Source organism: Siniperca chuatsi, linkage group LG8, assembly GCF_020085105.1.
Source record: "Siniperca chuatsi isolate FFG_IHB_CAS linkage group LG8, ASM2008510v1, whole genome shotgun sequence".
Lineage (NCBI taxonomy): Eukaryota > Metazoa > Chordata > Actinopteri > Centrarchiformes > Sinipercidae > Siniperca > Siniperca chuatsi.
The window spans coordinates 16,002,313-16,013,924 of NC_058049.1; the positions used below are offsets into that span (position 1 = coordinate 16,002,313).

At 42.7% G+C, this 11,612-nt stretch overlaps 1 protein-coding gene and 2 pseudogenes across 7 annotated transcripts in view; all 3 read right to left on the reverse strand.

The window, feature by feature from the left end:
• LOC122880012 overlaps positions 1 to 7,590 on the reverse strand; it is a 184,261-nt pseudogene extending 176,671 nt beyond the window's left edge.
• The window catches only part of LOC122879994, a 120,527-nt pseudogene extending 109,274 nt beyond the window's left edge, over positions 1 to 11,253 (reverse strand).
• The window catches only part of LOC122879995 (protocadherin gamma-C5-like), a 251,973-nt gene that overhangs the window by 216,709 nt on the left and 23,652 nt on the right, over positions 1 to 11,612 (reverse strand). Inside the window, exon 1 of one of the 7 annotated variants that reach the window (XM_044204705.1) lies at positions 700 to 3,188. The exons of 5 other annotated variants lie outside the window; for them this stretch is intronic. In XM_044204705.1, coding sequence (XP_044060640.1) covers positions 700 to 3,081 — 2,382 coding nt within the window. In that variant the 5' untranslated portion in view covers positions 3,082 to 3,188. Of the gene's footprint in view, positions 1 to 699; positions 3,189 to 11,612 lie in introns of those variants that run through there. One more of the 7 variants, XM_044204714.1, reaches the window with a different exon arrangement.

Genomic DNA, 11,612 nt, shown 5'->3' on the forward strand with positions numbered 1-11,612 from the left:
ATATGTTTCTGAAGACATCATTCAGAGATCATGTACACACTGTTTAAACTCTCTTTATATGGTTGCGATACTTTGTTCATCCGTGCAGTTATCTCTGGATATTCTTTAGGATTAAACTACAGTACTGATCCTAATCCATAGATAACAGACAAATACAATTTATCTGGGAGAGTGTAAAGTAAATAAATAAAATAAAAGCAATTAATGAATAAATATATTTTTTTAATTCCTGAAATTTAACATTTAAATCATTGCACTGTAACAATATTGTGACATGCCATTAAGTCTGGAATGCCTTGAAAAACACATTTTGTAAGATAACACATGAAATGACAATTATTCCCTCTGTACTAAAACCATGATGATGCTGATTAGGCCAATACAACTCAATAATCAACTTAATTTCAAAAACAAACATTCAGTGATTTAACAATGCAACCTTTGGCAAGCAGGTGTGGACTGCCCAAAATTGTATCTACCAAATGCCTTGAACGGAAACATAATTGATAGAACATATTTGGATTAATGTGGAAACATATACTAAATAAATAGTCACTTCGAAATGGCACCAAAACAGTACTCCAGAAGACCATCTAAAACTCCAAATGCCTATATAAAAGCTGTAGTTGGCAAATTAAATTAAAAAGGAAGAAGAGTGGTTAATCACGAATCACAAAATTATAATATATTGAGTCCTACCTCTAGGGACTCCTCTGAATGACCAAATACTTCAGCAAACTCTGCCGGACTTTTCCTCAGAGTCTGGTCAGCAGGCAGTGTGTTGTCATTGTAAGATGTCACGAACTTGAAGTCACTGGTTCTAGAACCCGTTGTCAGGTAGGCGTCATAATTGTAAGTGCTGCGTAAAGTTCCTGTGCCGTCAACGTCTGCGTAATTAGGAGGGAGATACGCGCTGGGGATGGCGACTGCTCCATCAAACAACAGTCTGGGCTTTCTCCTGCGACAAAACCTCACACCCAGGATGATGATAATGAAGGTCAGAAAAAAGGTGGACACAGACACCAGCGCGATGATCAGGTATGAGGTTAGCTTGGAGTTCTTCTCATCGTAAGAAATATCCTTCAGTTCTGGCACCTCAGCCAAGTTATCAGAAATAAGTAAATACATGGAACAGGTGGCAGAGAGAGAGGGCTGTCCGTTATCTTTCACTGCCACAATAAGGTTCTGTTTCATGCTGTCAGACTCAGAAATGTCCCGCTGTGTCCTGATCTCTCCGCTGTGGACACCGATAGTGAAAAGTCCCGGATCAGTGGATTTGACTATATGATAGGACAGCCAGGCGTTCTGTCCGGAGTCCGCATCCACCGCTATCACTTTGGACACCAGAGAGCCTCCGTGTGCAGCTTTGGGGACCAGCTCGGTCATGAAGGAGTTGCCCTCCGGGGCGGGGTACAGTATCTGAGGAGAGTTGTCGTTCACGTCCGATATGAAGACACTGACGGTCACGTTGCTGCTGAGCGGAGGAGAACCGTTGTCTCTCGCCATCACGTGGACTTTGAAACTCCTCAACTGTTCATAGTCAAACGACCTCACAGCGTGGATCACCCCCGTGTCTCCGTTAACAGACAGATAGGAGGACACCGGGCCACCGTTCACCTCACCGGCTAACAGAGAATAAATCACGGTGCCGTTTTGTCTCCAGTCGGGGTCTCGAGCAGTAACGGAACATAAAGTGGAGCCAGGTTTGTTATTTTCAGCCACATATGCGCTGTAGGACTGCTCCTCAAACACCGGTGGGTTGTCGTTGATGTCTGCTACAGATAACTCAACAGTTTTAGAGGAGGACAGAGGTGGAGAGCCCTCGTCAGTGGCAGTGATTGTAATGTTGTAATCAGACACTAGTTCACGGTCCAGGTGTCCTGTGGTCACCAGAGAATAATAGTTTTTAATTGAAGGAACCAACTTAAAGGGGGCGCCTTGCTGAATGGAGCAGCGGACCTGTCTGTTACTCTCAGAGTCTCTGTCCTGCACGTTAATGATGCCCACCTCTGTACCAGGTGGCACGTTCTCAGGTATGGGGTTGGTGAGTGATTTTAGATATATAACCGGGGCGTTGTCATTAATATCAGTAACATCTATCATGACTTTGGCGTAAGAAGTTAATCCCAAACCATCTTTTGCTGTGACACGCAGTTCAAACGATGACGCTGTTTCAAAATCAACCGTGGTCGTCAATTTTATATCACCGGTCTTATGATCTATGGTAAAGATTGACTTGATATCTTCTGAAATGTGACCAAAAGCATACGTAACGTCTCCATTTAGTCCCTCGTCTGCATCAGTAGCACTCACTGTCAGCACGACAGTACCTAGTTGGGAGTTTTCAGGTAGACTAGCCTTGTAAACGGCCTGGCTGAATACTGGGACGTTATCATTAGCATCCAGTACAGTGATGTGAATGACCACAGTACCTGACCTTTGGGGAGAACCACCATCCAGAGCTGTAAGAAGTAGATTGATTACCTTTACTTTTTCTCGGTCAAGCTCTTTGTTAAGAACGAGTTCCACAGAATTAGTTCCAACTCCCAGAATAAAATTATCATTCCTTTGAAGGTTGTAAGTCTGAACTGAATATTTGCCTACATCCGCGTCATGTGCTTCTTCTATTGGAAAACGGGCACCTTTGCCCGCTGATTCCCTTATATCTATACTGATCAGTTCTTTATTAAATTGCGGAGAGTTATCATTTATATCCTGGACGTGCAGACTAATTCGATGCAATTCTAATGGATTCTCTAACATGAGTTCTTGTTTTAAAACGCAGGACGCTTTGTCTCCACAAAGGCCCTCTCTGTCAATCCTCTTGGCAACAGTCAGATCCCCGTTACGGAGGTTTATGTCACAATAACGTTTGTCGCTTCCATCCGTATCAATGCGGGCCTTTCGACCGGATAGTCTGCTTGTTTCAAGACCCAAGTCTTTGGCGATATTTCCGATCACGGATCCGCGTCTCATCTCCTCCGGAAAAGAATAGCCAATATCTCCACTGGCAAAATGCAAGGAGAAGAGCAGTAAAGCAACGGCACAGTTCGGTAATGCGAGTCCCGTGATAGCCATCATGACACCGATCTGAAACAGTAAACGTTTCCTAGTCGGTGTACTGGAACAGAGCCAAAAAGATTAAAGATTTGAACCAAAATCAACACAATCCAAGACCAAGTCTGCCTCTCTGAACGATCAACTGCAGCACCTTTACTCACATTATGCGTCGACAACACAGGGTGGGTATCAACACACAATCTATTACAGCTGGTGTATAGCGACATCGTGGGTCTCATCTAGAAACTGCATACTTCCACTAGCAGCAAGTCTGTACAACATATATGGAAAGGACATTCACTTATAGGGGAAACGATGTATTGAAATGTCTTGAACACATGTTAAGAGGTTCAAACATAAAGGGCACTTCTAAAGCAACAGTATTATTTCACAAGGGAACCTCATATTGGGCACTGCTTTTTAAGTGTGAAAACATAGACTCGGGTTTATTTGAACATTACTATTCCTGTCTTAAACAAAATATCTATAATGTTTAGCATTTAGTGGATAAATCTGTGCTTAAATGTTTCTTGAAATGGTCTGACAGCTATCCAGGACGACTGATTTGGCAACAAATTGTTTGTAAAGAGTGAGTAAAATGACAGCCTATGGCAAAAACATTGAAGGAGTGAAAGAAATGACCATCTAAATTGTTTAAATAATGTAAGGAATGATTTAAGCCTAATGGGAAACTATTCTTAACTTACATTTCATTACTGTGTAGAAAAGAAACAAGGGAAAATGAACAAGTTATTAAGGGCACAAAAAGAACAAAGTTTGGTTTAACTGCAAGATTCTAATCACTTTGCTTAACACCATTAAAACCTTACACAGGATCCTCAGTATTTACAAAATTCAACAAGTTGGGAAAACAGCTGGACTTTACTGCAAAATGCAACCGTTACTGGGAACAAATTCATAATCAGTGGTACACCAGCAAATGAATTAGCTTATACATAAACAGGAAATCAGTAGCATATTATCTGGAACCGTAAATATGACAATGACATCAAAGGTATACAGAGAAACGAATCAGGGATTTATCAAACACGAAGACTCCTCAAATCTGTAGAGTATGTAGTTGGATCGTACAGGAAGAAGGAAGAAGCTGTACAACATAACTGACAGACAATAACCCAGAGCCCTAAAAGTATAGGCCATAATATGATTTACAATCTGTTATGAGTTATTTCCTTTGACCAAGGAAAGAAAGAGTAAATCTGAACAATCTTACCCACAACAACAAGCAGACAAATACATTTTTAAACTTTCCCTCTAAAAGTTAAATTACTGCAAAAGCAAGGAAATTATCAACAATTAAAATATTTTGAAACGTTAAAAAGGAATACTTGACTGGCATGTGATTCCTGTAACCATGGTGACAATAACTAAAACTTTTATGAGAATTAACGAAATCAAGAGTGAATAAATATGCCAATGATAAAAAACCTCAACAAACACTACTTTCTTGAAGTGTGTCCAAGTACCAAAATAGATATAAAGATAGCCCCAAAGGCAAATACAGACACTATTTTACAATCTGATAAAAGATCACTGATATAAGTTACTAATGTGTCAGGGAACAATTGGGAATCCTGGGGAATTCAGCACAACTGTTACTGAAACAACTAAGATGGACAAAAACAAAACATCCTCTCCCCATTTATTTCTGATATTGAATGTTTTGAAAGGCAAATTCCCAAAATGTACCTGAATTACACTGTGGGAAAATACTTTAGTCACCTCCTCTACATGGATGATTATATATATATATATATATATATATATATATGAATGCTACTTTTATACTGCCATTCACAAATGGTTGCTGAGCTTTTTTCTTTTTGATAAAACAAATATTTGATGCTCTTACCACAGGAGAACCATCACATTCTCCAAACGCTTCAGCAAAGTCTGTTGGACTTTTCCTCAGAGTCTGGTCAGCAGGCAGTGTGTTGTCATTGTAAGATGTCACGAACTTGAAGTCACTGGTTCTAGAACCCGTTGTCAGGTAGGCGTCATAATTGCAAGTGCTGCGTAAAGTTCCTGTGCCGTCAACGTCTGCGTAATTAGGAGGGAGATACGCGCTGGGGATGGCGACTGCTCCATCAAACAACAGTCTGGGCTTTCTCCTGCGACAAAACCTCACACCCAGGATGATGATAATGAAGGTCAGAAAAAAGGTGGACACAGACACCAGCGCGATGATCAGGTATGAGGTTAGCTTGGAGTTCTTCTCATCGTAAGAAATATCCTTCAGTTCTGGCACCTCAGCCAAGTTATCAGAAATAAGTAAATACATGGAACAGGTGGCAGAGAGAGAGGGCTGCCCGTTATCTTTCACTGCCACAATAAGGTTCTGTTTCATGCTGTCAGACTCAGAAATGTCCCGCTGTGTCCTGATCTCTCCGCTGTGGACACCGATAGTGAAAAGTCCCGGATCAGTGGATTTGACTATGTGATAGGACAGCCAGGCGTTCTGTCCGGAGTCCGCGTCCACCGCTATCACTTTGGACACCAGAGAGCCTCCGTGTGCAGCTTTGGGGACCAGCTCGGTCATGAAGGAGTTGCCCTCCGGGGCGGGGTACAGTATCTGAGGAGAGTTGTCGTTCACGTCCGATATGAAGACACTGACGGTCACGTTGCTGCTGAGCGGAGGAGAACCGTTGTCTCTCGCCATCACGTGGACTTTGAAACTCCTCAACTGTTCATAATCAAACGACCTCACAGCGTGGATCACCCCGTGTCTCCGTTAACAGACAGACAGGAGGACACCGGGGCACCGTTCACCTCACCGGCTAACAGAGAATAAATCACGGTGCCGTTTTGTCTCCAGTCGGGGTCTCGAGCAGTAACGGAACATAAAGTGGAGCCAGGTTTGTTATTTTCAGCCACATATGCGCTGTAGGACTGCTCCTCAAACACCGGTGGGTTGTCGTTGATGTCTGCTACAGATAACTCAACAGTTTTAGAGGAGGACAGAGGTGGAGAGCCCTCGTCAGTGGCAGTGATTGTAATGTTGTAATCAGACACTAGTTCACGGTCCAGGTGCCCTGTGGTCACCAGAGAATAATAGTTTTTAATTGAAGGAACCAACTTAAAGGGGGCGCCTTGCTGAATGGAGCAGCGGACCTGTCTGTTACTCTCAGAGTCTCTGTCCTGCACGTTAATGATGCCCACCTCTGTACCAGGTGGGGTGTCTTCTGGTATGGGATTTGTCAGTGACTTAATGAACGTAAGAGGGGCGTTGTCATTGACATCGGTGATATCAATTATTAATGTCGAGGATGACACTAATCCAAGACCATCCGTGGCTGTAATTTGCATTTCGTAGGCGGACAACTCCTCATAATCTATTGATCCACATACTTTCACTTCACCAGTTGTCTGATCAAGAGAAAACACGTTATTACTTTCATCTGAAATGTGATCAAATTCATACGTCACCTCTCCATTGATTCCCTCGTCTGCATCAGTTGCACTTACTGTGACCACTACAGTATCTAAAGGAGAGTTTTCAGGCAGACTGGCTTTATAAACGGCCTGGCTGAACACTGGGACGTTATCATTAGCATCCAGCACCGTGACGTGAATGCCTGCCGTACCTGATCTCTGAGGTGTGCCTCCGTCTGTTGCCACAAGCACAATCGTTAGCTCTTGCTGTTGTTCTCTATCCAGCTCCTTCTCTAAAACTAACTCGCTGTATTTTCCTCCTCCGCTTTTTGCAATGACATTTAATCTGAAGTTTTCGTTTGCCTCGATACTATATCCCTGGATAGCGTTTTGTCCGATATCTGCATCGTGGGCCTCATCTAGACGGTAGCGACTTCCTTTAGAAGCCGATTCCCTAATTTCAAATTTGATTGTATTCTTTTTAAACTGTGGTGAATTATCGTTGATATCTTGAACGTGAACACTAATGCGGTGCAGCTCTAAAGGGTTCTCTAAAACAAGTTCCTGTTTTAAAACACAAGATGCCTTTTTGCCACAAAGCCCCTCTCTGTCAATCCGGTCGGTAACAATGATGTCTCCAGTACTCAGATTAATATCACAATACAGTTTGCTGTTCCCGTCTGCATCAATACGAGCCTTTCGAGCAGCCAGTTTGCTCACCTCAACTCCTATATCTTTCGCTATATTTCCAACAACTGAGCCGCGTTTCATTTCCTCTAAAAATGAATATGCCACATCTCCACAGACAGTTTGCAGCGCCAGAAGAAATACTCCCCAAGAGGTAACTAGGCCGAACACGGAAAACGCTTTGTGTCCCATTTTCCTGCAAGACCACAGTCGAATCCACCACAAGCAAGACTTGTAAAATAAAAATAACCAGCCAACCGGAATCCTCTTAGAATAACAAGTGCAGTCCGATTATAAATGATGCGACTTCACTGCTTTAACCAACGAACAGTCTATCGTGATTTGGAAATGTGCAAGCGTGTAGGGTAACATAATGCAGCACCATTAAGTAAAGCTGGTGGACAGCGACACTTTGAGCAAATTGTAGGTATTACAAAAGATTTAAATAATTGAATACTCTGATGAGAAAGCCAAAAAATAGGCCAGGCTGCAGTCATGTTCAACCATAAATAAATGACCAATAAAACATGTAGGTGGGAGTTTTCTGTTGTAAATGCCAGTGTATTTACCTCCGTAAAACTGCTTTTATTGTAAAGCAGTGACGAGAGTAGGGATCTGTAAGGGTTGAGTTGGTTTCAGCACCATGGATAGATACCACAGTATAATGTAACGCGCACCATGTACCAGGGCCTATAATTATCACAGTCTCAGAAGAAGACCAAACTGCAAAATGAAAGTAATAATAACGAAACTGTGGTCTTATTTCTGAACGTAATTCAATATATCATTTGATAAAAATATCTAGTATTCCACGGGTTCTTTGAGAGAAATGTGGGCTACAATGGCGACAATGAAGGATGAAATGACTAATAGGGAGCTGAAGAATATGATGGATCCATAAAAACGTAGTGATTTGCATGGCCTAATCAATTTGGTACTGTTTCTTTATCTATTTTACCACCACTCTAGGTTAGGGGTAATAGAAGAATGCGGTCTTCACGCCAATCACTGGTCTCCACGAAAGTTATCGGCGCTGACTGCACCTCATTCAGATTAATGCTACGTACCCAGCGGGAAGTTTCAATGTGAGCCCAATCTCGTACTTGTTAAGTCTATATAAACAAATTCTGATGGACCGACTTACCTTCAGTGGTAATGTCAAGTGAACATGCAGGAAGCAGTGTGACGTTCAAATACAATATTGAAAATTAAGTTAAGCATTTCGATGATTACACACGCATGACATCATAAATGTGGGACTACAAGTGTGGGAAGAAAATTATCCTATACCTTTGGAGAACTTTTTTTTCTGCATCGGAAAATCCAGCTTGGAGGCACAAAGTGTAGACTTAAACCAAAAATCGTAATATATTTTGATAAAATTGACGCATATCCCTAGAAAGGTGTTAACAAGCATTTGCACAGAAAATCAAATGTTTAACATTTTATGTTGATGTTTTTAGAAATATATACAATTAAGTTTAAAAAGTTTCAAAAAGGCAGTTTAGGCTCAAATAAACAAATGTCCTGATGGGCAATCACTAACATGTTTTTCTGTATCAGTCCACACCATAAAGTAACTACTAACTACAGAATAAAAGTGGTGTACAAGTAATGTAACCAAAGCTGATTTGAATTTGATTTCGTCTAAAAACTCCACACAAATTTAGGGATTTCACTCCGTTTAAAACAAGCACATGCGCCTACCTCTGGAGCCTCCAAAGAATCTCCAAACGCTTCAGCAAACTCTGTTGGACTTTTCCTCAGAGTCTGGTCAGCAGGCAGTGTGTTGTCATTGTAAGATGATACGAACTTGAAGTCACTGGTTCTAGAACCCGTTGTCAAGTAGGCGTCATAATTGTAAGTGCTGCGTAAAGTTCCTGTGCCGTCAACGTCTGCGTAATTAGGAGGGAGATACGCGCTGGGGATGGCGACTGCTCCATCAAACAACAGTCTGGGCTTTCTCCTGCGACAAAACCTCACACCCAGGATGATGATAATGAAGGTCAGAAAAAAAGTGGACACAGACACCAGCGCGATGATCAGGTATGAGGTTAGCTTGGAGTTCTTCTCATCGTAAGAAATATCCTTCAGTTCTGGCACCTCAGCCAAGTTATCAGAAATAAGTAAATACATGGAACAGGTGGCAGAGAGAGAGGGCTGTCCGTTATCTTTCACTGCCACAATAAGGTTCTGTTTCATGCTGTCAGACTCAGAAATGTCCCGCTGTGTCCTGATCTCTCCGCTGTGGACACCGATAGTGAAAAGTCCCGGATCAGTGGATTTGACTATGTGATAGGACAGCCAGGCGTTCTGTCCGGAGTCCGCGTCCACCGCTATCACTTTGGACACCAGAGAGCCTCCGTGTGCAGCTTTGGGGACCAGCTCGGTCATGAAGGAGTTGCCCTCCGGGGCGGGGTACAGTATCTGAGGAGCGTTGTCGTTCACGTCCGATATGAAGACACTGACGGTCACGTTGCTGCTGAGCGGAGGAGAACCGTTGTCTCTCGCCATCACGTGGACTTTGAAACTCCTCAACTGTTCATAGTCAAACGACCTCACAGCGTGGATCACCCCCGTGTCTCCGTTAACAGACAGATAGGAGGACACCGGGCCACCGTTCACCTCACCGGCTAACAGAGAATAAATCACGGTGCCGTTTTGTCTCCAGTCGGGGTCTCGAGCAGTAACGGAACATAAAGTGGAGCCAGGTTTGTTATTTTCAGCCACATATGCGCTGTAGGACTGCTCGTCAAACACCGGTGGGTTGTCGTTGATGTCTGCTACAGACAACTCAACAGTTTTAGAGGAGGACAGAGGTGGAGAGCCCTCGTCAGTGGCAGTGATTGTAATGTTGTAATCAGACACTAGTTCACGGTCCAGGTGTCCTGTGGTCACCAGAGAATAATAGTTTTTAATTGAAGGAACCAACTTAAAGGGGGCGCCTTGCTGAATGGAGCAGCGGACCTGTCTGTTACTCTCAGAGTCTCTGTCCTGCACGTTAATGATGCCCACCTCTGTACCAGGTGGCACGTTCTCAGGTATGGGGTTGGTGAGTGATTTTAGATATATCACTGGGGCGTTGTCATTCATATCAGTAATCTCAATTATTAACGTTGCGTATGTAACTAATCCCAGACCATCTTTGGCGCTGATCTGCATTTCATAGGATGACACTTTCTCATAATCAATAGCTCCAGCTACTCTCACCTCCCCCGTTTTAGAGTGTAAGGAAAACACGTTGTTATTTTCATCGGAAACATGATCAAATCCATAGGTAATTTCGCTATTTAAACCTTCGTCTGCATCAGTTGCACTCACTGTGATCACCACTGTATCCAGCGGAGCGTTTTCAGGCAGACTTGCTTTATAGACGGTCTGGCTAAACACTGGTACATTATCATTAGCATCCAGGACAGTGACGTGTATGACTACAGTGCCTGATCTCTGAGGAGAGCCACCATCGACTGCGGTAAGCAATAACATGATCTCCCTTTTCTCCTCTCTGTCTAACTCTTTGTCTAAGATTAATTCACCGTATTTCCGTCCACCTGCTTTCGTGTTTACATTTAATTTGAAATGATCATTCTGCTCAAGTGAGTAGCCCTGAACAGCATTTTCTCCGATGTCTCCATCGTGTGCTTCCCCAAGAAGAAACCGTGCACCTTTGTCCGCCGATTCCTGAATTTCAATTTTAAGTGACTCCTCTTTAAACTGCGGTGAATTGTCATTGATATCTTGAACGCGGATACTAATACGGTGCAGCTCTAAAGGGTTTTCCAGTACGAGTTCCTGTTTTAGAACACATGATGCCTTTTTCGCACAAAGCCCTTCTCTGTCAATCCTCTCTTGTACGATCAAGTCTCCGGTATTGAGGTTAACACCGGAGTACTGGACGTTGTTGTCCTCAGTATCGATACGGGCCTTGCGAGCGGACAATCTGCCCAAATCAAGTCCCAGATCCTTAGCGATATTTCCAATTACAGATCCACGTTTCATCTCCTCCGGGATAGAGTAGCTCACGTCTCCAGAGACGGAGTGGAGGGCAAGAAAAATACAAGCAAGGCCGCAGAGCAGCGCAAATCTGCTGTATCCCATTGTTACTGCGAGAAAGACCACTACTAAGTATAGCAAACTATATCAAATCCGTGACTTCCTGCAATATACAAAATCTTCACACTGCGATAATATCACCAACCATTTTTGTCAACTGCGGTACAACAGCAGAGTCAGGTTTTAAATTGGTTGAGACAGAAGGGTGGAGAATGACCGTGCCTTCTCGTTTGCTGGTACACACTGACACCATGAGTATTTGGTTAGGCATAACAAGGCGATTTATGATTTTGGCTGGTTTACACATAGAGCCCTTCAGAGAACCTTGTTAATCAAAAGGGCAATAATGATAATAATAATAATAATAATAATAATAATAATAATAATAATAATAATAATAATAATAATAATAGCTTTAC